This window comes from Solanum tuberosum, unplaced genomic scaffold, assembly GCF_000226075.1.
Source record: "Solanum tuberosum cultivar DM 1-3 516 R44 unplaced genomic scaffold, SolTub_3.0 scf00004, whole genome shotgun sequence".
Taxonomy (NCBI): domain Eukaryota; kingdom Viridiplantae; phylum Streptophyta; class Magnoliopsida; order Solanales; family Solanaceae; genus Solanum; species Solanum tuberosum.
The window spans coordinates 3,819,056-3,845,570 of NW_006238930.1; the positions used below are offsets into that span (position 1 = coordinate 3,819,056).

The window sequence follows — 26,515 nt, forward strand, 5'->3', positions numbered from 1 at the left end:
AGTTTGGATCGGTTGTTAGTTAAAATCAAATTTCGAAAAGTGCCACATAAAATGGGACGGAGGGAGTAATGAATTTTGATGGACTTAAACTTGGGATTGCAATAGTTAAGCTAAAATTTAAGTGTTGGGCTTGAGCTAATTGTAAAGTTAAATATTTAGGTTAATCAAAATTTGACAAAATATTTATATTTTATTCATGAATAATATATAAATAATTATAAAATTTATATATCTGATTTATCGGTTCGATTTGGTTATTTTTGCGGTTGTTTTTTAGTAAAATCAAAACCAAATAAAATAATACTACCTCCGTCCATAATTATTTGGCAGGTATACTAAAAATAGATGTCCAAGATTAATTGTCAATTTAAACAATCAAAAAAACAATTAATCACCTTTTTCCAATTCTGCCCTTAATGATAGTGTAGTTCAATTGAAAAGTTATGTAGACTTTTGGTATTCTTGGTATAATAGGGTTATATTAGTCAAATTACACCTTCTATTAAATTTCCTTGAGGGGTGTGCATGACCTTACCCTGACAAACAATTGTGGACGAAGGGAGTATCAATTATCAAAATTTAAAACCAAATCTAACCATAATCATGAATAGCCCTACCTAAGATATAGTTATAGCAATTTATTATAAATAAATTAAAAGTTATGTTAAATGAAAGAACAAAATACAACAGAGTAGGACTCTTTTTAAAATTCCCAGAAGATAAGAGGCTTGAATAAATATTTTTTTCAAAATTATGTTAAAAAAAAGTACTACAAATCACAATAGCTAACAATTTAAAATATTTTTAAAATCATATAAAAATTTCAATAACTTCTCAAATTCCATAATATAACACTTAAATACTACATATTATATATTAATTACTATACTATAAATGACTTAAATACTCCATATTATCTATTACAATAATTAACAATTATTTGACACTTTAAATTCTATCAATGCCATATAAATTAGGATAAAAAACCTAACATATAATATTTAAATATATTTAAAAATAATATAAGTAATACTATACATTACAATAATTAACAGCTTAATTATTTAAAACTTATATAAAAAATTTAATTGACTCTCTAAATTCTATTGGTACCACATAAAATGGATTATATGATAAACATATATTGTTTGAAATTGACGAAAAAGAAACTATAAATTACAATAATTAACAAAATAAATCTCTCGACTCCAACAAATCTATCAATTAATGCCACATAAATTGGGACATGGCAAATAACATATATTATTAAAAAATTAGGTTCAAAATGTACTATAAAATACAATAATTAACAACTTAATATATTAAAGAGACATATAAAAAATGGTTAATATTTGAAATTCTGCGTGTGCCATATAAATTAGAACAAACAGAGTAATAAATATTTTTTTCAAAATTATGTTAAAAAAAAGTACTACAAATCACAATAGCTAACAATTTAAAATATTTTTAAAATCATATAAAAATTTCAATAACTTCTCAAATTCCATAATATAACACTTAAATACTACATATTATATATTAATTACTATACTATAAATGACTTAAATACTCCATATTATCTATTACAATAATTAACAATTATTTGACACTTTAAATTCTATCAATGCCATATAAATTAGGATAAAAAACCTAACATATAATATTTAAATATATTTAAAAATAATATAAGTAATACTATACATTACAATAATTAACAGCTTAATTATTTAAAACTTATATACAAAATTTAATTGACTCTCTAAATTCTATTGGTACCACATAAAATGGATTATATGATAAACATATATTGTTTGAAATTGACGAAAAAGAAACTATAAATTACAATAATTAACAAAATAAATCTCTCGACTCCAACAAATCTATCAATTAATGCCACATAAATTGGGACATGGCAAATAACATATATTATTAAAAAATTAGGTTCAAAATGTACTATAAAATACAATAATTAACAACTTAATATATTAAAGAGACATATAAAAAATGGTTAATATTTGAAATTGTGCGTGTGCCACATAAACTAGAACAAACAAAGTAATAAATATTTTTTTCAAAATTATGTTAAAAAAAAGTACTACAAATCACAATAGCTAACAATTTAAAATATTTTTAAAATCATATAAAAATTTCAATAACTTCTCAAATTCCATAATATAACACTTAAATACTACATATTATATATTAATTATACTATACTATAAATGACTTAAATACTCCATATTATCTATTACAATAATTAACAATTATTTGACACTTTAAATTCTATCAATGCCATATAAATTAGGATAAAAAACCTAACATATAATATTTAAATATATTTAAAAATAATATAAGTAATACTATACATTACAATAATTAACAGCTTAATTATTTAAAACTTATATACAAAATTTAATTGACTCTCTAAATTCTATTGGTACCACATAAAATGGATTATATGATAAACATATATTGTTTGAAATTGACGAAAAAGAAACTATAAATTACAATAATTAACAAAATAAATCTCTCGACTCCAACAAATCTATCAATTAATGCCACATAAATTGGGACATGGCAAATAACATATATTATTAAAAAATTAGGTTCAAAATGTACTATAAAATACAATAATTAACAACTTAATATATTAAAGAGACATATAAAAAAGGGTTAATATTTGAAATTCTGCATCTGCCACATAAATTAGAACAAATAGATTAATAAATATTATTTTCAAAATTATGTTAAAAAAAAGTACTACAAATCACAATAGCTAACAATTTAAAATATTTTTAAAATCATATAAAAATTTCAATAACTTCTCAAATTTTATAATATGACATAAATTAAATTTTTTTTGTTATAAATCATAATAAATAGTAAAATATTTCAACTACTTTAAAAGTATTATAAATTGTAATAAATAATACAACAATTTAAATTACTTAAAATTTAACGACTTAAAAATATTTTTTTAAATGTATTAAAATTTTGGTTAATTGTCAAAACTTTACATGTGCCACATAAATTGGGACATGGACAGTCACACATATTTTTTTAAAAAAAATTACATTAAAAGTATTCTATCAATTAACAACATATATTATTTGAAATTGACGGAAAAAAAAAACTATAAATTACAATAATTAACAAAATAAATCTCTCGACTCCAACAAATCTATCAATTAATGCCACATAAATTGGGACATGGCAAATCACATATATTATTCAAATCTTAGGTTCAAAATGTACTATAAAATACAATAATTAACAACTTAATATATTAAAGAGACATATAAAAAATGGTTAATATTTGAAATTCTGCGTGTGCCATATAAATTAGAACAAACAGAGTAATAAATATTATTTTCAAAATTATGTTAAAAAAAGTACTGCAAATCACAATAGCTAAAAATTTAAAATATTTTTAAAATCATATAAAATTTTCAATAACTTCTCAAATTCCATAATATGATAATATATATTGGGCCCCGTGCTGGCACGGGGTCCTATATCTAGTAAATGTAGAGAAACATCAGGATGTCTCAGCAATTAAAAATATCTTTATAAAATACACATGTCATTGGCAATAATTCACGACGAGGGAAAATGGCGGGAAAGGAGGACAGTAGCAAAAATACGGCACCGAATTCGAAGTCGGAGAAAATGGAGGACGAAAAATCGGAGGTATCATGGAGGAAAGAAGTCGACACGAATCTCAAGAGGCTCCATTCTATGCTATTTGGAGCAGACGTAGCTCTCAAAAGTAAGGATTTCAGTTCTGCAACAGTACTTGGACTAGGACTTATCGGCTTCCTCGATTCCCATTCTCATTCAGAAGTCGACGAGGCCTTCATTCGTCCTATTCGTCGTGAAGCTCTGTCAAATTTTGATTCTGCTCGAAGCTCCCTCATAACTGAATCCGATCGGTACACTTCGTTTCTATTTTATGGTTTATATTTTTGTAATTTCTTTAAATGCTAGTAAATAGATGTTCAGTAATTGATGTCTGAATTCCAACCATAAGCTAGATGCTCTGAATTTCGTATCTCCGTCAATCGTTTGGACGGACTGTAGTATTTGTATGGTATAGACTAGTTTTTTTCCTTCATTCTAAGCTTCTTTGAGAATATAGACTAAATGAGCGTGGATTTGGAGGTTAATTTCTGACTTTAAATATTATTTTGCTCTATTTTGATTTCTCAAAAGGCATTTTGATGCAATTTAGTTCTCACCTCATGAGTGTGTGTCATTTCAGAGATTTCAGAAAAGATGCTTCAGTCATATCTGTTTCTTTTGAGCTAACTTTAATCGAATTTTCTGTTAGCCTTGTAAACAGTTTTGAAATATCGGCGCGGTTTAGTAAAATTGAGGAGAAAACATGAGAATGATGTGACCTATTTTACCTGTTAATCTATGTCTATTAGCCTAGCAAAAACTTTTGAAATATCAACATGGTTTAGTAAAATGAAGCAAAAACATGAAGAATGATGTGATTCCATTTATCTTTTTAATCGAGTTTTCTGCTAGCCTTGGAAAAACTTTTGGAATATCAGCATGGTTTAGTAAAATTGATGTGAAAACATGAAGAATGATGTGATTCTATTTTTCCTTTTAATTTTTTTTTTTGTTAAGACTTGCAAAAACTTTTGTAAAATATCAGCATGGTTTAGCAAAATTGAGGAGAAAACATGAAGAATAATGTGATCCTTTTTTTTCCTTATTCTCTTTCATTTTAAAAGCTATCATTGGCCAAACGAACCAACAGTAAATTGGTTCATTCTATATAAAGAGTCAATTGAGGTATATTGTGATTTTTCTTCCGTGAAGTATTATTCCTTTGAGAAGGATACATTACTTCAATTGCATCATTCATTCTTTTCTCACAGCTCGAAGACAAACAGAATAGTACAAGTATTTCCTTCTTTTTTTTGTTTACAATTTTGAACCTGTAAGAATCATTTTGTTCATCATTTCACGAGTCACTCATATTAGCAATATAAATAATTCGATGAGCCAATATGTTCTTACATGTTGAAGTTGCTGATCTTTGCTATATATCTTCAGCCATGCCTTTGAACAAGCAGGGAGAGATCCAGGCTGCATATTTGCCCAAGGAAAAAATATTGACATTGAGAAGATTAAGCAGTCTAAGTACTTTCTTTCTCTTTGTCAGCAACATGAAGACACAGCTAAAGGTGAACAGGTGTGTGGACTAATAATTTGCTTATTTCCTTTTTTCTTTTCTATCACCAGCACTGAGAATCCTATTTGCATGCTTGTTGTTTTTTCTTTGGTTTTCCCTTTCTTTTGAATTCGCTATATCTATAAAAACTTAATTCAAGTTACTTTCCATTGCTTGTGAATAAAGAGTGATCGTTTTGAGAATACGTGAAGTCATTTGAAGTGTATTATCTTGCAGGGAAATCAATTAAACAGACATGCCAATGTGGGTAGCCGAACCTTGAAAACACCTGCACACACTAGTCCAAGAGATTTCTCCTTGATAAAAAATAGAAGCCTTGCAAATGATAGTAGCCCAGAGATTCTTCCTGTTGATAGGTTTCACTCAAAGCATAGCTACCCAAAGCATCAAACTGTGGACATTAAAGATGGAGAGGAAGAAAGAACCTGTGTCAATGGTTCCAAAACAAGACGGTTGTACATGGAAAGCAGTGGCTCTAGAGATGAAAACATTTCATCCCCCTTGTGCACTGAAGAAGCTGATGTTGATGCTTCTCCAAATGGATTTGTCACTGCTAGAGCAAAACTGGTACCTCTTTCAATTTTCATGGAAGCTTCTTGAATGTTGAGTTACGTATGCTATCATATCTACAAACCTACAACTTTCTGAAACAATATGTTTTAGGCTTTTATTTTGTCTAATTAAGACTGTCTGACTTGTTTGCTTAAATGCACAGAGAAGAATTCCTTGGCTGACAACCAACTTATTTTTGTTCACATTATTGATTCTTTTCCCCTTATTCTTAATCCAAAAATGTTATGTGAAAGTCCAATCAACAAACATAAGGGTCTGGTTCACAGTTCTTGATTCCCTAATTTAAAACCCATAAGTACTCAGGTGGACCCTTCCCCGAGGAGGGAATGATTAAATGCAATGCGATAAAAGCTTTTCCTATTTAGCAGAAACTTTGTATGCTATATAAGGTCAAATTTTAGATTAAGAGGAAGAAGAGTATATTTTAATAACGACTAAGACAGTTGGTGTAACAGGAAAGAATTTTATGGACTTAGATTTTGATAGAAGAAGACAGTTGATCAACTCCTTAAACCCAAGGGAATGCTATGCCATTGCAAGTTAAAATGTTTTTCAATCAGTGCATTATTTCCAGCCTATTGCTAGTGTAAATGGCAGTGTAATGTGCATGCAGCCATGATTCCTAACATGAACGTCATCACTGTTAGCAAGTGTATTTATTGCTGTAAACATATAACTGGCATGGGTGAATGATGTCATACCTTTTAGCATCCATACAGAAGCACTGGTTATTTAAAAATGAGACTGATTGATTTTCAAGAAAGCAATTATATAATCTGATAAATGTGTTTTTAAAATTGAGCAACAACTCTGAGCTGTAGTATCAATTTGCTTTGTTTATTAAGGACTGCTGTTCTTGAAACTTCTCAGATTTGTAAATCTTTTGTTTAGCTTATTTTGTTTTGTTTTATGTGTGTGTCCATTCTGATCATTTCATGCTGTAGGAAATGGACACAAGACATAAGCGAGGGTTGAGTAGATCACCAAGTGCTTCAATCTCCCCACAAAACGATAACACCTTGGTGAACAAAGGCTGTGGAGTCAGGTCCTATGGTTTTCCACGCCGTGGCATACGGGGCAATTTTGTTCCTCCTATCAGAGGTAGTAGTGGCAATAATGTAGGCAATGTTACTTCACGCACTTCTGGGAAAGGAGAAGATACACTTGATGATTCAACAAGGAGATGGTTAGTTGACTTTTTGCTTGTTTTGTCTCAGTAGAGATCTACTTTGAGCTAACTGTGCTATTTAATTCAAGTTATATTAGCTTAGTCCATTTTACAAAGATGATCACAAGATGATCTAAAAGGTGTTTCATAATGCTAAATGCTTGTCCTAATTCTTCATATTATATACCATTCAGTTTGGAAATGTTAATTGGTCCTGATGGTGAGCTTCCTGAGAAATTGAGGAATATAGAGCCTCGACTTATTGAGCATATCAGCAATGAGATTATGCACCGGGATCCCAATGTGCGGTGGAATGACATTGCTGGCCTGGAACATGCTAAAAAATGTGTGACTGAGATGGTCATCTGGCCATTATTACGTCCAGACATATTCAAAGGCTGCCGATCTCCAGGTCGAGGTCTTCTTCTGTTTGGTCCACCAGTAAGTTCTTAGTCTTCCTGGTCAAGACAGGTTTAGAAGAAAGCAGTTTTCTTTGAACTTATAAATCTCTCATGCTTTAGGGAACTGGCAAAACAATGATAGGGAAAGCTATTGCTGGCGAGGCAAAAGCAACCTTCTTTTACATATCTGCCAGCTCTTTGACAAGCAAGTGGGTATGTCGTATGTTTGTATATGTATATTATTCTATGAAAACTGAAATGTACCTGATCCCTTTTCTCGAAAGAAAAGGAGGATGTAACCCCCAACCTCCTGCAAGATATTTAACTATTATATGCATCGCGATAAATAAGGTAATGGGGACGCCACTGTTTTTAAGCTACGAATTCATCTATTGTATCTCAAATCTTACAGGAACAATAATCTCTTTGTAGGCAGCATAAACATTTTACCTTGCGTACAATTTTATAGTGAGCCTCTAGGTTTATGATATGAAATACCCAGTGCATAAACAATAAACTGGAGATCTCCCAAGTCATTTGGAGTCTTAACTGGTATAGCTGTAAAATTTCATGTAATTCATACCTGGGAATTTGATAAGAAATGACAAGGAAATGTAAGGATTACTATAATCTAGTGCATGAGACTTGCTTTACAGCTATCTTGTTCTAGATATCTATTTAAAGGTGGATGGAACTATCTTGGCAAATGATTTTGAATTCATGATTGTAGATTGGAGAGGGGGAGAAGCTGGTGAGGGCACTTTTTGGAGTGGCCAGTTGTCGTCAGCCAGCTGTTATTTTCGTTGATGAAATAGATTCTCTGTTGTCTCAGGTATGTAACTCTCTGACACTTAAATCTTTTCCTTAGTGCATAATTTCTGCATACTGAATGGGATGCAATATTTGAAAAAGATCATATCTTGCAAATTGCTTCCTTCCTTCCTTTTCTAACAAATGGAAATGTTGGATTTAATCAGAATTGTGTCTGAGTCATGTAGTAATGAGGAAAAAAAAACATGTAGTGATGAGGAATTTATTTCTCTTGTCAACTCCTCAGCTAGCAGATGTTGAAATTGGTATTATACCTACTTTTGACTCCCTACTAATCCGGGACTTTTGGCATTTTCGAAAAAATAGTTTAGAATCATTGGGGGAAAAAGAAACAAAAGGGCGACCCAAAACATAAAAAGAAATGACTTATAGTAGAGAATTCAGTGTTCTCTACTTGTGAATTTTTTGAGTGACATATTGGTTGAAAACTTGATAAGGCTGCAGTACAAGTTAGAAGGTAAGCATCAATCATACATGTATACACGTATAACATGTATACGTGCATATTAGAGAATATATTTTTAGTTTTTGGCTGGACTTTACTTCTCCATAAGCTGATTGCCAAGTAGGGATATAGACCTTTCTAAAAGACTTTACATGGTTGCAGCGCAAGTCAGAAGGTGAACATGAATCTAGTAGGCGCCTGAAGACACAATTTCTGATCGAGATGGAAGGCTTTGACAATGTGAGCGAACAGATTCTTCTTATAGGTGATTTCTAAATACCTCTACACTTCAGCGTGTTAAGAGAGAAGCAGATTCCCATTTAAAAAACCACGTAACATTCCAATCACAAACCTATGCCAGTCAAAAGTTTCTTTGTTTTCCCAAGAGGTGTGCGTTGTGGATGAATCCATGAGGTGTAGTTTATATACTGGGCAATCAAATGAGAAATTTAAATCTGCCAGTTTCCTTGTTACTACAGAAAAATATTAATTTAGTTACTAGCAGAAGAAAATTTGATGGTATTATTCATGGAAACAGGTGCAACAAACAGGCCCCAAGAGCTTGATGAGGCTGCAAGGAGACGGCTTACTAAAAGACTTTATGTTCCACTTCCTTCCTCAGGTGCAAGCTAGAGCCTCATTTTTAAAAATCAGGAATGGAATACTGTGACCAGTATTGTTGACCATATATCTTGGAATACAGAAGCACGAGCTTGGATTGCCAAGAGTCTATTGGAGAAGGATGGGTTGTTTAAGCTTTCAGATGACGATATTGTCTCCATTTGCAAATTTACGGAAGGTATTCGCAACTCATGTTGCTAACATTCAAAAACATTAAGACCCATCTGATGAGGCCGTAGTTCTGTCCATCGTTCCTATTTCTCTTTCTTCCTTTTATTTATGAATTTCTTATTTATCATGTTTTGCTTAAATTTTCAGGGTATTCTGGGTCTGACATGAAGAATTTAGTGAAGGATGCTTCCATGGGTCCATTGAGGGAAGCTCTAAGGCACGGTATTGAAATTACAAAGCTAAAGAAGGAGGATATGAGGCCAGTAACTCTTCAGGTAATTTGCAGGCACGCAAAAAGAGCAAAAGTTAGATGCTGTTAAGGAAATAAAAGAAAGAACTAACTCGGTTGCATACTAGTCCGTAATTTTCTCATCACAGCATTTTCAATATGTTGTTTTGCACAGGACTTTGAGAGTGCATTACAAGAGGTAAGGCCTTCTGTGTCTTTGAATGAACTTGGTGCATACGAGGACTGGAACAAACAGTTTGGAAGCTTAGCACTTTAAGAGCCAGAGGAATGATTACATCAGAGAAAATAATGTAAGTTGCATGACTTTTACATTCCTTGCGAGAGTACTAGCAGATGATCCATGGATTCTCATTTCATGTTCAGCAACACGAGGGATATGTAAATTCGTCTGCTACCTAAATGACCCATCCAGATCAAGAAGAATCTTCCATATGCTAAGACAATTTAGGTATTTTGCAGCATAGTTGATGTCAATTGTTCAGTTTCTGTTTTCCAATAGCTAAATCATTGTCAAAATAGTTGTTAACCTACTGGGACTTTGTTAAAGAGAAAACATTTAACCTTTTTTTTTTAAACTTGAATCCTCTGGAAAGAACAAAAAAATTGTTTGCACGAGCAATACATATTTCTCTTCAATCGTTGCAAATTTAAAATCACTTCAACTGAAAATTGAGTTTTTTTGTGCAGCATCCTGTGTGTTTTGTCGAGGGGCGGGAGAAGGAAATAAAAGTCATAAATAAAAGTGATATCAGCATAAGTTAATAGGGCATCATGCCCCGTGGAGTTGGTTTTTTTTTTTTTTGGGTTTTAGAACGGAGATTTATATATTAAATTCGTTCATTACAAGCATGAGTGCATACCCCACTTGAATAATATTGGCCGTGGTATGGGCATTTTGTTCGCCATTATGGCTTGAAATCGTTCTAACAAAAAAATAATCCCGAGTAGTTCTCTTCCCACATAAAGTCATGTAGTTAAGAATTTTTCTCGTCACTTGGTATTTTTCTGCAGTAAATCGCTAACTTTCTCCTATAAATGAATTCAAGTCTCTCAACTAAAAATATTTTACTCTACAAAATTACTCAACTATTAATATTTTATTTAGAAAGTCATCTAATCAATTTAAATAAATTGTTAAGGGAAAATTGTACATAATAGCAAACATTTAAATCAAAATAAATCCTATATCTATTGTTTCATATAGGGGTGTACATGACCGGATTGGTTCGGGTTTTTCAAAAATCAAGCCAAACCAAACTATTTGTGTAAAAATTTTAAATTTATAAATCAAACCAAACTAATAAAACTCGGGTTTTTTTGTGTTTTCAACCTCGAGTTGGTTCGGGTTTTACAAATACCAAACCAAATCATTGTGTCGAATTTTTTTAGGTTTTTGGATTTTTCCGGTAAAGTATGCATACAAACAGATAATTAACTTGTGTTCCAAATATTTCTTTAGTCCAATCAAAATACAACTATCTAAGGTGTTTCTTAAGAAAATAACACAAAATATGAGATGAGTGGTGGCATTAAAATATTCAATAAAAAATAATAATGAAATCATCATATAAAATAAATATTGCAAAATCATAATGAAAATGATCATAATTTAAAAGTAATAAATCATGCTAAAATAAGTCTAATAAGTATTAGTTACATGATTAAACATTAAGGAAAATTAAAATTAGATTATGTATTTTAAATGTCTAAACCAATGTAAAACTAAAGAACAAATATTCAACATTATTGTCATTCTTAGTGTTGAATTAATTTATTTTGTTAGCACAATATTGATTTGATTTCGAATTGAACTTTATTAGAGTTACTAATATCTATGGACTATAACCTTTATTGGATCATTCAAAATTTTAAGTCTCAAAAAACTTCAAAAAATTAAAATATAAAAATTATGAAAACGTATAAGTAATATTAAGAAATTACATCAAAGTAAATGCTTTTATGTATAAAATAAATTTTAAAAATTATATATATAATGTCGGGTTGGCTTGGTCTCGGGTTGATTTTTTAAAGTTAAAACCAAACCAACCCAAGTATAGTCGGGTTTTTTTTCCGGTTTGACTCGATTTGCGGTTTGATTTGATTTTCGGTTCGATTTTGTACATCCCTAGTTTCATATATTTGTATTTCGCAGCTAATGTTACACCATTTTTGCCATTCAATTGGGACCCACGAATTTGGAAAAAATGGAAGATTTATGTTATACAAATTCCTTCACTATTTTTTCTCTCCCATTTTCTTTCAATTTCTCCTAAAATCTCTCCCCAAATCAGTTTTATTTTAATTGGTAGAGTGGGGCCCATGCATTTCAAACAATAGAAGATTTATTTTTATACAAATCTCTTCGCTATCTTTTCTCTCCCAGTTTCTTTCAGCTTCTCCTAAAATCTATCAGTTTTTTTAAATACATATATTTTCGTCCTATACACGTATAATTATACAAATACAGATCTTCTCCTTCACATTTTCTCTCTTCCTCGCTTTATACAAACACAAATTATACATAAAGCGAGAGAGAGAGAGATTTGATAAACAAATGTTTTATTTCGATTCAATTGTATACAAATTCAAATTTTATGCAGATATACAAACAAATCATAAGTACATATACATAATAGTTGCATATATACAATTGAATTGAGAGGCTGTCAGCGATTTATACAAACGAGAGGCTGTCAACGATTTATAAAAATGAGAGACTGCCAACGATTTATACAAATCTAATACTCCATAGCAAACATAAAGTTTGATGTTTGCTATGGAGCATAATTATACCAACTATAGCTATATCGCATACAAATATGATTTTTATGTTTGCTAAACCTAAAATTTCTTCTATTTTAAATAAGTAATAAAATGCTCATTTAAATATTTTATAAATTTTGTTGGAACACAATTTTTAAAAATAATAATAAGATGCTCATTTAATTATTTATTAAATTTTAGTGAAGTTCGTTGACACCATGGTTATAGGTGCCAATACATTGGTGAGTAAGATTGTTCTATCATGAGAGGATATATTCCATTAACCTCGGGTACTTGAGGGAATAATTTCTTTAAAGGGACACTATACATTCAGTGGGCTCGATTTTCTTCTTTGAAAAAATATTTTGTATATTGTTTCTAATCTGTTTCAGATTCTATTTTCTCTACTGGTTTTAATTTTCTAGTTTTGGGAATACTCTTTAAACTTTGTTGTTTCTTATCAAGTTCTTCAAAAAAATTGTTCTAAGTATCTTAGGAATACATGATGAACAACACCAGATGACAGGTGTCAGGAGCATTTTCTTCGAGATCTACGTTATTGAAGAAAATAATAAGATTATATTTTAATAAAATAATTAAAATGAGTATTGTATTATATTTTAAGAAATTAGTTTTAAAAAAATGTGTTTTAATAAAGTTTAATAAAATAATTAAAATGAGTATCTTATTATTTTTTAATAAAAGTAATTTAAAATAAAAATTGTATTTCAATAAAATTTAATAAAAAAAATATTTAAATTGGTGGGTAACTTTTTAAGTAAAATAATTATAGTTGAATGACTTTGAGATAAAATAATCATAGTTTATGACATTGAAGTTATAAGAGAAAGTTGAATGACTTTTTGTGATAAAAATGATTTCCAGTGGGAAAATCCTTAGTTAAAAAAAAAGAAGAAAAAACTATCAGTGTGGAATGATCATATTTGTAAAATTCAGTACATTTGAATAAATATGTAGTTATGCTCCTTCCTGCCCGCCAGGAATCTGCTTCGAGATCCCCTGCAGGCTGCAGATCTGGATTAAACAAGTTCTATTCAGTTTAAATAAGGTGATAAAGAATTGCGTCTACTTAGCACTTCTTGCACCAACGCAACAAAAATATATACTACTGTTTATGGCATCTGACTTGGTTGCAATTTAATAACAAATAGTTAGTTGCCTATGTATATCTTGAAAATAATTTTATAGCGTGAAGATAACGCATGTGTCTTCCAACTTGATAAGAATACAGTAATTAAAAAAGAAAAACATGCAAGCTGTAATATATAAGAGTATAATATTCTAAAGCATAGAAACAAATTTATCTAACAACTTAGGTAGAATGGAAATCAGATTGATTTTCAACTCTCACCTAGTTGGTACTTAAACCTTATAGACTAATATATCTATATTTCTTATTCAATATTTTTCCTTTCCTTCCAATTGGTGCCAAAGTTAGAGATCTGTACCTTACTTCTTTTTGGTATTGTAATCTTACCAATACCCATTATTTATTTGATTACTCGGATAACATATGTTTCAATAAGGGATTGAAGAGTAGAAATATGAACAGGAAATATGCCACAGACCACTTTTATCTTATAAAACAAATTTCTCTTGAAGGATTTCGTTTTCTTTCTTCTCTACTAGTTAATTCTTTTCTCACAAGCTTCTTGTTTCCAGTCCAAGTGTAGAGAAAAGATTACAGGGGAAATAAATAAATAAGAGGATGGTAGAATTGTCTTGGCTATTAAAACCTTTAAACAAAGTTGAAATACTCCTCCATCCTTGAGGATGTGAACCAGTAGCTTCTCTATTGATCGATCGGTAAAACCAATAAATATTCTCAGGAATTAAAGGTAGAAAATGAAATCAATTCTTTTTGAGATAATGGTGGCAGCTGTTGGAAGGAGAACTCGGACTTAGGGATCATCTAAATTAACGTTTTTAGTTTTATGGACAAAAATCTTAAAACCACCAGCCATATGAGCTGTTAGGAGTGGCAAAAACACAGGAGGATCTGAACAAGCTGGTCTGATTTGGAAGCGCTTCAATATTGAAGATACAACATACTTCATTTGAATAAAGGCCAATTCTTTCCCAAGGCAAACTCTTGGACCTGCTTGGAAGACTGGAAACTTGTACAAATTTGATGCCTGCTCTGCTACCCCTCCTTCATCTTCTTCTGAATTCTGCATCCATCTCTCTGGTTTAAACTCTAACATGTCCTTCCCCCACAAGTTTTCCATCCTCCCCATACCATAGGGGAAGTAGGTCACTCTATTGCCAGCTTTGATACGAGTACCATCTGGCAAAATATCATCAGCAATTGCATGCTTTGAATCCCATGCAACTGGTGGATAGAGTCTCATTGTCTCACAGAGGCAAGCTTTCAAGAATTTCATCTCTCTCAATGTCTCATGCTTTGTTAGTGTTTCAGCTTCTATAAACCTTAGCTCCTTGGAAACCAATTCATTTTCTATCTCAGGATGGAGAGTAAGTAGATAAAACAACCAAGTCATTGCCGCAGATATTGTGTCTCTTCCTGCTATAATGAAGCTTATCACCATGTCCCTGACTTCCTCCTCATCAAAATTTTCTGCCAATATCAGTTTTGAAAGAAGATCTTTACTGATCTCTTGCTGGTTTTCTCCTCTGATCTTAATCTTTCTCTCGCGGATGATATCAGCGACTGATGAATGGATTTGATCAATGGCTAGTCTCAGCTGTCTTTCAGATCCAATATTTAACCATCTTTTCACCTTCCATATGGCAGATATAGGAGCAGCCCCTCTACCAGCACATATTTGTGAAGCCCTTTCAAAGGCATGTAGCAGAGGCGAAAATGGAAGAGAATGATTGAGGCAACATGGATCAAACCCCAAGGAAACTTTGCAAACCACATCAAATCCAAGTCTTCTTAACAAGTCTTGCAAGTCAAAAGCTCTATTTTCAGCCTCCATTAAGTCTAACATAGGCAACAACTTGTTCTCCACCTCTTCTTTGAGGGCATTCACAACGTAATCTCTCAAACACCTTGCGGTGAACTCATGGCTAACCATCTTGCGCTGTTTGTACCACATTTCTCCATCCACATTGAATATACCATTTCCAAGAAAATCACCAAGAATTTCATTGAACGGCTTACCTTTAGGAAAGTTGTCAAAGTTGGTTTTGAGCATGTACTCTACATTGTGTGGATTAGCTGTTACTATGGTCCTCCGCGCACCTAATCTGTCTATCACGATTGTTTTTGTTGGTGAGTGAGAGAGAAGATGAGTGTACCAATCTAGTAGACGATAGCGGTTCTTGTAAAATGGAATCAAGCAACCTATGATGGGGTAAGTTGGCGGTCCTTCAAAGCCTCTAGCACCTTGCTGGAATTGTTCAACAATGACATACGTTAGATATAGAATTAGTGTTAGACAAAAGAATGGAAGAATGAAGAAGGGGTATGTGGTGAAGATGGAGAGGAAGGTGACCATGACCATGACCAATATATTTTATTATTTTAAACAAAGAGATCAAGTGTGGACGTAGATGTGTACATATATAGGTAATAAAGAAACTAGATCGGTCTATATATAATATGTTTATTGACACATGTATAAATAAAAATCAATAGCTGTGATTGATCTGTCTTTTTGGAATATTAGAAAGACGAGTATGTGGTTCCAAGTTTTCACTTGTATGCTTTTCTTTAAAGCATTATATATATATATTGTAACTGTGTAGACTCGGAATATATGATTTGTCCATTATGATGGCGGTTTTTACTACTCTAGTAAACTATGAATTGTATTCTGATCATGCATTTTCATGAAGTCAATAGTTGATTAGAGAGAATATATCTTTTCTTTATTACCGCATTTTCTTACTTTGTATTTTCTGAGTTTAATAAAGAAGAAGGCAACGAAATAGCATCTTCTGGAACACCTATAATCTATATTTTATGTCCAAATTGATACTATCTTCTTTGTGGAGGGAAGGAATTAAAAGGAAGGGAAACTGGAATGTCGAGGGATTTTCTTTGTTTGGATGGCAATCAAAATAGAATAATTAAGTACAAAAAGAATAATTAAGTACTACTAATTTCTACATTACTCTCCTCTTATAAACCATATTCTAATTCCGGCCCTCAAAACTCAAATCCTTCACACTAAGTAATCCTAAAGTATTCCGCACACTCAACCATAATTAATAAGTAGTAGTAGTATTTTATCTGTTCAATTTTAACTTTATTCAAACTCATTAAGAAAATAATAAATATTCTTTAATATTGAGAATATAATTGAAAACTAAGGACCCGTTTGATCATAGATTTCCCAAGTAAAATTTAGGAAAAACTTTGGCAAATAGTGTTTGTCTATACAATTTGTCATTATTTAACAAATTTGGCAAACAACCCAAATTCCCAAATACTAGAAAAAACTAGTATTTGAGCCAAATCTCATTATTTGAGGTCTTTTAAAAATTCAAATTTTACACCAATTTTTTTATCTTTTACAAAAACACCATCTATAGTAATTGTTTGCGCTGTATTACATAATTTTTACGTGAACACCAAAGTAGTGATGAAATATTCAGTGAATATGAAAGTGATGATATGGTTGTTGATGAAAATGATGAAGAATCGGCTCAGGGTAATAAAGTCATGTGCTTTGTCTACTTCACGATGTATGAAATGATGCTTGTTGAATTCACTCCAAACTACCACATTGCTCCAGTGTCATGGACACTATTTGTTATTTGTTGCAACGAAGACCCAATTGATTTGTAATACAAATTTATGGTTAGTTTTGATAGTTTTTAAACCTTATGGGTATAAATCATATTTTTTCTAAAAAGGTGAAATATGTTTCCCAAATATTATGGCCAAACATATGGTGAAATTTTCACCCAAATAATATTTACCAAAAATATTTGGAAATCTACGGCTAAACAACGCTAGCTAAGTGCCAATCTTAATCTTGCATCTTAAAGGTGATATTTTTTTGAGCTGTTAATTTTGAACGGAGAATATCAACTAATTTTGAATCCGTGACAATTTGTTACGTTGTTCAATGTGGTGTTTTGAGTTGACACTCATTAAGTACAAAAGTAATTATTTTGTTGGTAGCTGACAAATCGCCAAGGGAGATACCATTACTTAAGAGATTAACTTATGCTCCACAACTTTGACATTTATTTGGTTTTGTACTTGATAGATAGAGACTAATGCTCCACAACTTTGACATTTGTCATGACTCATGAAGTGATACAGGCTACTACCCACTGCATGCCTGTTATGGCATCATCACTACCCCACTTCCACACAGAGAGTTAAGCCAAAAGTAGTATGTAACGATGAAGTATTAAATGAAGATAAGATTAACATTCATTCCAATCCAGCGGTTAGGGAGATACTGACAAACAGCTTTTGAGGCTATTACCTTATCCTTGAATAGACATGTGAAATAGAGAAAGACAAAACGAGTGCAACAGTGATGTCGGACTCAACATCATCTTGTTGCTGTCGAGATTTTCAATAACTACGAATCAAATCATTCCGCTTCTATTACTACTCAAAAAATATTTCTCATCACTTTCTAACATTTTCGACTTCCCATGAGCTAGTCGCCGGATATAGGTAACACTCTAACCAGAACCAGAGATCGGACCGTTTTATTTTTTATATATGTATAGTATAGATAGGGTCTAACCCATCGGTGACCCCCTAAAGTTGACAGTAATTTTCACTTAGATACTTTAATTAGATTTTGTTCATTTTAGACACCTTATGTCAGGTTTCGTTGTGTCATTTTGGCACTTTCTACTGACATGACAAAGTGAGTGTTATACACTCGCTATTGACGTGTGAGGGACTTATTTAGTCTATTTTATTTTATTTTTTCTCTTCTTCTTTCCCATTTTATAGTCACTATCTCTTCCATTATTTCTCAAAGCTTAAAGTACTTCAATGGAGGTTAAATCTTTTGTTATAATAATTTCAATTTAAATTTCGCACTACAAACTCAAATAGACCCAAAAAGAAACAAGAAATCGAACTCATATCAACAACACCCCAAATCATGTAAAGTTCACCCACAATAATCCTAAAATAGGAGCAAGAAAATCTCAATTTTTACTATGTAAATGTTAATCTCACTAACCTTGAGCCCTAATTAAACTACAAATATCACAAAATTAAAGAAAAAGAGACGCAATCTTAAAAATATGAACCATTGTTGTTATACATTTGCACCTTTTAGCCCTAAACCAAATGAAGAAATGGGAGGGAGGGTGCTATGAATGGGGAATATGGCAGAAAAAAATCATGAAAAAGAGGAATAAAACAAGGAAAATGGCTGTGTGGTTGTGGGTGTGACGGAAAAGATAATGAAAATGAAGAAATATGATAGAGTAGATTGTGTGGGTGTGGGTTTATGATACAAAAAATAAGGCTCAAAAATAATAAAAATGATGTAATATGATAGACTTTTAATGAGTTGGCATGATATAATTGGGCATCTAATCCATGTGGATGCACTTGGTTAACACACACTTGAAGTCAACATGTGCTAGTGAAAAAAGTGTCAAAATGACACAATGAGATGTCTAAAATGAACAAGGCCTAGTTAAAGTATCTAAGTGAAAATTATTGCCAATTTTAGGAGGCCACTGATGGATTTGACCTATTGTTTAATTGTGCACTCTCATAATCAATAATCAAAACTCATGTGTTAGCACTGTGTGACTTGAGTATGTATGAAACATTTACTTCCATGGCTTATACTCCCTCCATTTCATATTAATTAAATTGTTGAGGTATTTCACACCCTTTAAGAAAAAAATTAAGACATAAATTAGGCTTAACTTTCCATTTTTACCCTTATTAACTATTATCAAAATTATGATTAAAATAACTAAACATTAATTAATAACTAATTTCAATACTAACTAATGAAGGGTAAAATTGGAAAAACATTCTAAAAGTAGTCTTAAAAATTGAACAATTAAGTTAATTTGAACAATGAAAAATGTTTCAACAATTCAATTAATATGAAATGGAGGAAATACTAAATTTGCTTTGATTCCAAGAAAGAGAACGCTTCTTTCAACTTTTCGATTATTCGTGTTGTATATACTTCCAACTTAACTACGAATCATAACTCTCATACAATTCATGAATAGAATTCCAGGTAAGAAGAGATCAAACCATCCGATGCATCTTAGGAAACGTATAAAAAAAAATATTTAGTAGTATGAGAAAATAAATTGTTAGGTTTGAATTTATCTTCATCTTTATCTTTTGTTTAACAATAATGCCTTTTAATCTTTCAGTTGACAATAAAGTATTATATTACTATTAGAGGAATCTTATCTTTTATTTAGTTGGATATAAGATCTTATTTGTTAGTCTGAGTTGGTCCTAGTCAGAGAGTTATAATTGTTTTATAAGAATTCGACTTGTGCTTTGTTTATTTTGTCTCGTAGACTATTCTAATGCAAATTGATTTTGACGTTCGCCTCTCTTTCCCCAAATCCTTTCTTTGAACCTCTTTTTCGAATGTGATCATTCTCCACCTCACCTGTCTACATATACGTATGAATGCACCTCAAACTCCTCATCTCATTTCATCCCATACCATCCCACTTCACTTTCGTTCTTTTTAGAGGGCACTACATCTACTTTCGTTCTTTTTGGAGGGCACTACATCTACTTTCGTTAAATAACACAAACACGAATCTTGAACCTCATTCTGTGTCTCTATTGCACAACCTATTCATAACTACAATATACAAGCACATGCTCAAAATGAAGAAAAACAAGCTACCTGTGGCAAAAGAATAGACTTCCACCGTTCCACATGCTGGTTGAGGCGGCAAGAAGATACAATCATCAGCTGGCGAGGAAGACATAATACTATAACTACGCCACTGTCCCAAACAAGTTTTGGGGAAGAGGACATAATAAGAGACCAAATCAATTGCAAAGTAAAGCAGAACCTACTAACCAGTTTCCTAACATTCTAACCAGCTGTGATTGGAACCTCTCTTGCTTTCACATCAGTAGTTCCGTCATCCCAAAACTCAACAAATAATTGGGAGCTTATCCAGATCAAACTACAAAGGAATATAGAAAAATAGATACTGGGGAAGAAACTAGCACAATTGATTGTCAAGATGCAATCACTTCCAAATTATTATTATTATTATTATTATTTCCATTAGTATTTTGAGACAACATCAAGAAAACATTTTATTTTCATTTTAAGCTAGGAAGATACAAACAACCATGCTATTTTCATTTTAAGCTAAGAAGATACAAACAACCATGTCATCTTCATTTTAAGCTAGGAAGATACAAACAACCATGTTTTTTCATTTTAAGCTAGGAAGATACAAACAACCATGGCCTGTGATGCTGAATACTGTCATCTGCTCAACACATGAAACACAGCCTAAAGATTTGCTTGACCAACTCGGACTTGAACCCGATGCCATGAGGTGTTCAGGATTCCTCTCAGATTCCAGACAGAATCTATACTTTCAGGTTGGACATTTGCAGATATATCCACCTATTGAACATAGAATATCAACTGAGAACGGAGCAAGAAAATTGGCAGACTGACGTCTTCCAGTGTAAAATAACATGAGAAAGCAACTTCTTAATGCATATAGCAAATTATGGGGTTGCTAGATGTGCCATTGTACATTTTTACGTTATAACTACAGTCCTTAGAATACTAAAAAGAATATTAACTAAAGTCTAAAACTGATCCTGGAAACATCTCATTCTAAAGATAGATTTCATCAGAAATTGTTGAAGTTAACAGTTGAACCTTTTTTCTATTAGAATTAAGAAAACACGCAAATTTTACAGATAACTAGAAACTTACCGCTTTAGCAACTACTTCCGCACTCTGTGGAATATTTGCCTCAGCTTCAAAAAAGACCCATGCCCATCTGTCACTGCTTGAATCATCAGCAATATATGGAACGCCAGTTCTCTGGTATCTGGTGGCTTCCTCCCAAGTTTTACCACCATCTATAGACACATCTACCCTTTCTATGCCACGCCCACCTCCTGATACTGCGTACCCCTTGATGGTTATCTGAAAACAAATACTAGCCGCTAGAACAACCTAATGAAGTACTATGATTGTCTACGGACAGCAGTACAAAACAAGGCTGCATAACTGAACCATGCAAACTCATTTCTTTTCACTTACACGAGTATATGTAAAAGTGTCCATTAAAAAAATAAGATAGATGTCAAGAAATGCTTGAACACAAAGTTTTATCATATTAAAACTGACCTTTCCATGCTTTACAACACTCACATCCTCCAGGGAACATATTGCGCTCTGTAACCAGAAAAGGGAATAGTAACTGTCAGCAATAGACAAATTTGAAGAAGTTGTAAAGCCATGTTGGTAAACAGCCAGATATAAATGCTAAGTCAGGCCAGATCAATCAATCATTTGATGAACAGACAGTTAGCTAGTTGGACCATCTCAGATCTGGAAAATAGACACTCTTAAAAGTAATCACAAGGCTTTCTACTTTCTACAACCATCATATAAAGAACTCTAGTAACACCATATCTCAGGGACATCAATCCTTATTTACTATACAAGAAAAGAGAAGTTCTGACATAGTGTTATTGCAAATCAAAAATCCGGTTTTAATATTCTATCAAACAAATTAGAACACATGCATCAACCATTTAAATCCAACTGTCATTTCCAACTAAGTGTTTCTCTCAAGTTCAACGAACTCTGTGTGTAATGTAACTAAGTATTCTTTCGACAACATGTGAGTTAAAACAGAAAAAAATATATATATTCAAAGTTGAAGTTCCACATAAGTACAAAACACCACATAACTTAGAAAATTGGTTACGCAATCCACAAGTAACTCACAAAGTTCATACAAGTACTATTTAGCAAGTTATTGTATCCGAATAAAATGACCAAGGTTATGCTTGCTTCAAAAAAATCGAAAAATGGTTTTGCGAAAATCTGAAAAGATTTTCAAGTACAAGCTTCCGAATTTTTGAAGCAAACGCCACCCAAAACTGTAATCATGAATTCCCAGTCTACCTATTTACCGGATAGATAAGTTTATATACAAAAAAACTAAAAGAACCCCAATGAAAACCACCTACTGATGGGGAGAAATTTAACCAATTACCTGAACAGGGAAGTCCATCTGCGGTCTCCTAGTAGACCAGTTGATGTTATCCCAGTTCACTGTTGGTGGAAACATCTTGTAGTCTTTTTGCATAAAGAATCCCTGTCCAGCAGATATTGTGTTAACAAGTTCAAAAGAAAATGTTTCACCATCCTGAAGTTATTAATACATAAATAACAACCTGGCATTCTTCGGCAATGATATTGATGGAATCAAGCCACTTAACTGAACGGGCACCTATCACACCAGGGACAACCACACGCAGTGGATAGCCATGATCCCTATTAAGTGGCTTCACACGTGAATCCAGTAAGGTTAGTATAGTATGTTGAACAATCAACTTATCAGGTTTTAAAAGGAAATTGCAAGGGTGAAGGGCCGAAGCAGAAGTTTCCAAGCTGACACTCAAAATGCTAGTGTTCTCATTACCAAGATATTGAGCTTAGAAACAAAATTACAAAGATAATTCTAGAATAGCATACTCAAAATACCCCCAGACCTCACTTTGCTTGTAGGATTACACTGGGAATAATGCTGTTTTTATGCTCAAAATACCACTTTTTATTAAGAAGGCTCAACATGTTATTAGAAGTATAATTCTCTGTCAAATCAGATATCACCCTCTTTGTTCCCATTGATTGCTGTCTAATGGACTACTTAACCAAATAGATGACATTAATTTTAAGTGGAAATAAATTCAGAAAGTCATCCCCAGTTGAAGCAATAAACTCAGAAAATTGAACTCAACAAATGTGAAACACAGAATTAACCAACGATGTCATTGGATATTACAATAAGGCACAGCATTCAATACACGAAATTACAATTGATTGATACACTGAAAATGACTATAAACTCAAGTCAAACAGTAAAATTTTACACAATGCTCATCCTTCAATGAACCAGATAACTCCACAAAGTTAGAATTGAAGGACAAACCATTTGAATAGTTTGTTATATTGGATTTGCAAGTGACAAAGTGTGGTACTTCATGTCACCTCAAGACCCAAAAAATAAGACATAAATTCTCCAACAGTTTCAAATAGGATTCTTTGGTTTGACTTTGAACAAATTGTAGAGAAACTTATTAACTGCACTATAAAGTATTTCACAAGGGAAAATACAGACCCACAACAAATTTGTCTTTTTAAGTGTACAATAGGAAAGTTATAAAGAGATCAATCTATGTGGGTTGCTTAAAGTTTTTCTTATAGCATTATTTGTTTGATAAATTTTGTTGAAAAACTGGATATTATGTTGGAATGGGCTAAAAAGACATACACCAACTTAAATAATAGATAACACTAGTTGAATACAACAACACTAGTTGAATCATTGAGGGATTTCACTGAGTATGTTGTTGTTGTTGTTAAAGCAACTACATTATTAGGAAAACTGAATAAGCAAAATAGGTCAAACTGATACAAGACCAAAGTTGCACACAACATTAAATGTAAAGCATACCATCATTTTACTAGACAATGAAGATGAAACTGAGAAAACAAACATATTTAATAAAGATAGAAGACAGTGATTTGTATTACCTCTCCATTCATCTCATAAGCGAGTAGAACATCAGCTCCAGGGTTTGTAGCCTGACTCAATGGAATTGATGCCTTATAAGGACCTCCATTTTCCTCCTAGAATCATAAATATGTTGCTGAGCCAGGGGGGTTTTACAGCAAAGTTTATATTTCTAGTAAAGAAAAGTAAAAGAAGCAAAGAGAAAAAAGAAACAACATTTTCTATCAATGAATAAGATATCCTACATAATCACCTTACACTTGTCAATGCTCACGAATTCAACATGTTTTCCTCCAGATTGTGTGATACTTGTCAAATAAGGTATTCCAACTAATTCAAGAACATCTGCCAATTTTGCTCCACCCCAAACAGCTGAAATGCACAACAATGTAACTAGTTAAATATAAATTTATTTAGTTATATTAAAATGAGGCATCAACAAGCATTTTATACTAAACAGATTTTTCTCAAAAATAATTCCTAACACAGACGACTGGAAAAAGTGGGTTTTTGGTGGAGGGACCGATGCATCAGTATAAAATTAACTCCTGCCTCCATCATCCCTTCCAAATTTATGTTCCAATATCTTCTTGGAATTTCTCCTCATACCCTCCCCTTTTCCATATTTAAAAAAAAAAAGAGAGAGAGACAAGGAACCCTTGACTGAATAAATATTGTTCCAATGGAACCTTCTCTTCTACCAGAAATACACGACCCAAACCATTATTATTTTTACTACCAAAGCAAATAACCATATCAAGTGCAGATAGTGAAAGAGGTGAATCTGTGGTTAGGAAACATTAAATCCTATATACATATATATATATATATATATATTCTGTCAGATAGATGCAAATGGTTTAATTAATTCTTTACCATAATCACTAGATAATGAATTAGAATAAAACGTAAGTTCTTATACTCCTTTCACTCAATCATTACAAGTTCCACAACTTATTACTCCATTTGTCCCAATTCATATGTCATATTTTGATTAGGTAGTGTATTTTTTTACCTATGTTAAATTAAGCTTGAAATGTTGATTTGACTCTTTATTATACAAGTACCAAGGGGTATATAGTAGAAATAATAACAGAAAATTTTGATACAGAAAATATCACATTTTCCGAAAATCATTCTAAAGAAGACCATAAGCAGGACACATTAACGGAGTAGAGTGAATTGGATTACACTAGTACAAGTTTTGGTTCCTATGTTAAATTGTTGTTAAATTTAATGTCCCAAGTCTCATATTTTTCTTATCATTAGGTCCCTAACTCTCTCAAAGGAATACAAAACTAGGATATTTCTTAAGCTCTGTTGACTAGGCATCCAGTTTTATTTACATTTGGTGCACATAACCACTTAACTATACGTAACAAAAAGAAGTCTTTACTTTAGAGAACTGCAACTTATCATCCAACTAGACATACTGAAACAGGTAATGTAAGGCACATTTAGCATCTGACTCATGATCTTCGTTCTAAATTGATACTCCCTGTCTCAATTTATGTGACACTTTCCTTTTTAGTCCGTCCCAAAAAGAATGACACTTTTCTATAATTAGAAACAACATAACTATAAAATTCCTCTTTTACCCTTAATGAATTGATATATAGTCACACAATTGTCTAAGGTTTGTTTTAGACCACAAGTTTCAAAAGACTTCTTTCTTTTTTAAACTTCGTGTCAAGTCAAACGGTACCACATAAATTAGGACAGAGGGAGTATTACATAAGCCCCTTAAGTTTTATTTAATAGGAAGCTCAATGAAATCTCATTAAGCGCTAATAAGAAACAAACCCATCAGTTGTTATGCACATGAGTAGAAGTGTAGGACCTGATTAAAGTTCTTCAACTGAACTCTTTTTAATGAATTCTTTCAAAAATTGATTTCATGGGTCCGTGACATTACAATTACATTTAGTAAAGTCATACTCACATTAGACACTAAGTAGGCGTTTGGCCATGCGATATCATATCACGATATGGTATCGTGAGATGAAATCAGCGTTTGGACATGCGATTTTACGCTGATTTCATCTCATGATTCCATATCATGAGAGGTGATATCATATTCTCCAAAAACCATGATATGAAATCACATGGTGATTTCATATCATGATTTGAGATATTTTAATACAACAATTGATCCATGAGTTTATATTTTGTTAAAACAACCCCACATTTATATCTACTAACCATTTGTTTCATATGTAAATAAAATTTATAATCACATCATTACTTTTTAAAATTTATTATTCTCACCGACATAAAATTTATTATTCTCACCAACATATAGTCACTTTAACTCACACCTCACAATTGTGGAGTAATAAAATCTTGAAGAGCCCATGAAAGGTGTTTCATTTATTACTCA

General features: G+C 32.0%; 3 protein-coding genes across 6 annotated transcripts in view; 1 reads left to right on the forward strand and 2 right to left on the reverse strand.

Moving 5' to 3' along the window:
- The first annotated feature begins 3,575 nt into the window (after positions 1-3,575).
- Positions 3,576-10,594, forward strand: LOC102603889 (fidgetin-like protein 1). 4 transcript variants are annotated; one of them, XR_001473192.1, is made up of 13 exons: positions 3,576-3,932; positions 5,071-5,209; positions 5,426-5,776; positions 6,727-6,968; positions 7,145-7,391; positions 7,472-7,564; positions 8,082-8,183; positions 8,790-8,892; positions 9,166-9,249; positions 9,331-9,426; positions 9,567-9,694; positions 9,824-10,117; positions 10,357-10,594. XR_001473192.1 is itself a non-coding variant. In XM_015307731.1 (13 exons), the coding sequence occupies exons 1-12, from the start codon at positions 3,613-3,615 to the stop codon at positions 9,923-9,925; spliced, it is 2,007 nt and encodes a 668-aa protein (XP_015163217.1). In that variant the 5' UTR covers positions 3,576-3,612; the 3' UTR covers positions 9,926-9,959; positions 10,357-10,406. The 4 variants fall into 4 exon arrangements, 3 of the variants coding, with proteins under 3 accessions (XP_015163217.1, XP_006338693.2, XP_015163210.1); XM_015307731.1 differs by having other exon boundaries at positions 9,824-9,959; positions 10,357-10,406; XM_006338631.2 differs by lacking the exon at positions 10,357-10,594 and having other exon boundaries at positions 9,824-9,959; positions 10,033-10,290.
- A 3,339-nt stretch (positions 10,595-13,933) lies between these two features.
- Positions 13,934-15,968, reverse strand: LOC102585085 (cytochrome P450 94B3). The gene has a single exon (XM_006338743.2). The coding sequence runs from the start codon at positions 15,921-15,923 to the stop codon at positions 14,355-14,357; it is 1,569 nt and encodes a 522-aa protein (XP_006338805.1). The 5' UTR covers positions 15,924-15,968; the 3' UTR covers positions 13,934-14,354.
- A 4,693-nt stretch (positions 15,969-20,661) lies between these two features.
- LOC102604225 (sulfite oxidase-like) overlaps positions 20,662-26,515 on the reverse strand; it is an 8,123-nt gene continuing 2,269 nt past the window's right edge. Inside the window, 7 exon segments of the mRNA NM_001288380.1 lie at positions 20,662-20,993; positions 21,315-21,530; positions 21,735-21,782; positions 22,612-22,713; positions 22,793-22,903; positions 24,156-24,251; positions 24,389-24,507. Coding sequence (NP_001275309.1) covers positions 20,877-20,993; positions 21,315-21,530; positions 21,735-21,782; positions 22,612-22,713; positions 22,793-22,903; positions 24,156-24,251; positions 24,389-24,507 — 809 coding nt within the window. The 3' untranslated portion in view covers positions 20,662-20,876.

Excerpts from the sequence above, each read along its gene's own strand:
- LOC102603889 (XM_015307731.1), top strand. The coding sequence starts at position 3,613 with ATGGCGGGAAAGGAGGACAGTAGCAAAAATACGGCACCGAATTCGAAG. Across the intron at positions 6,969-7,144 it reads GATGATTCAACAAGGAGATG|TTTGGAAATGTTAATTGGTC; the intron begins GTTAGTTGACTT and ends TATACCATTCAG. Across the intron at positions 9,250-9,330 it reads TGTTCCACTTCCTTCCTCAG|AAGCACGAGCTTGGATTGCC; the intron begins GTGCAAGCTAGA and ends CTTGGAATACAG.
- LOC102585085 (XM_006338743.2), bottom strand. The coding sequence starts at position 15,923 with ATGGTCATGGTCACCTTCCTCTCCATCTTCACCACATACCCCTTCTTC.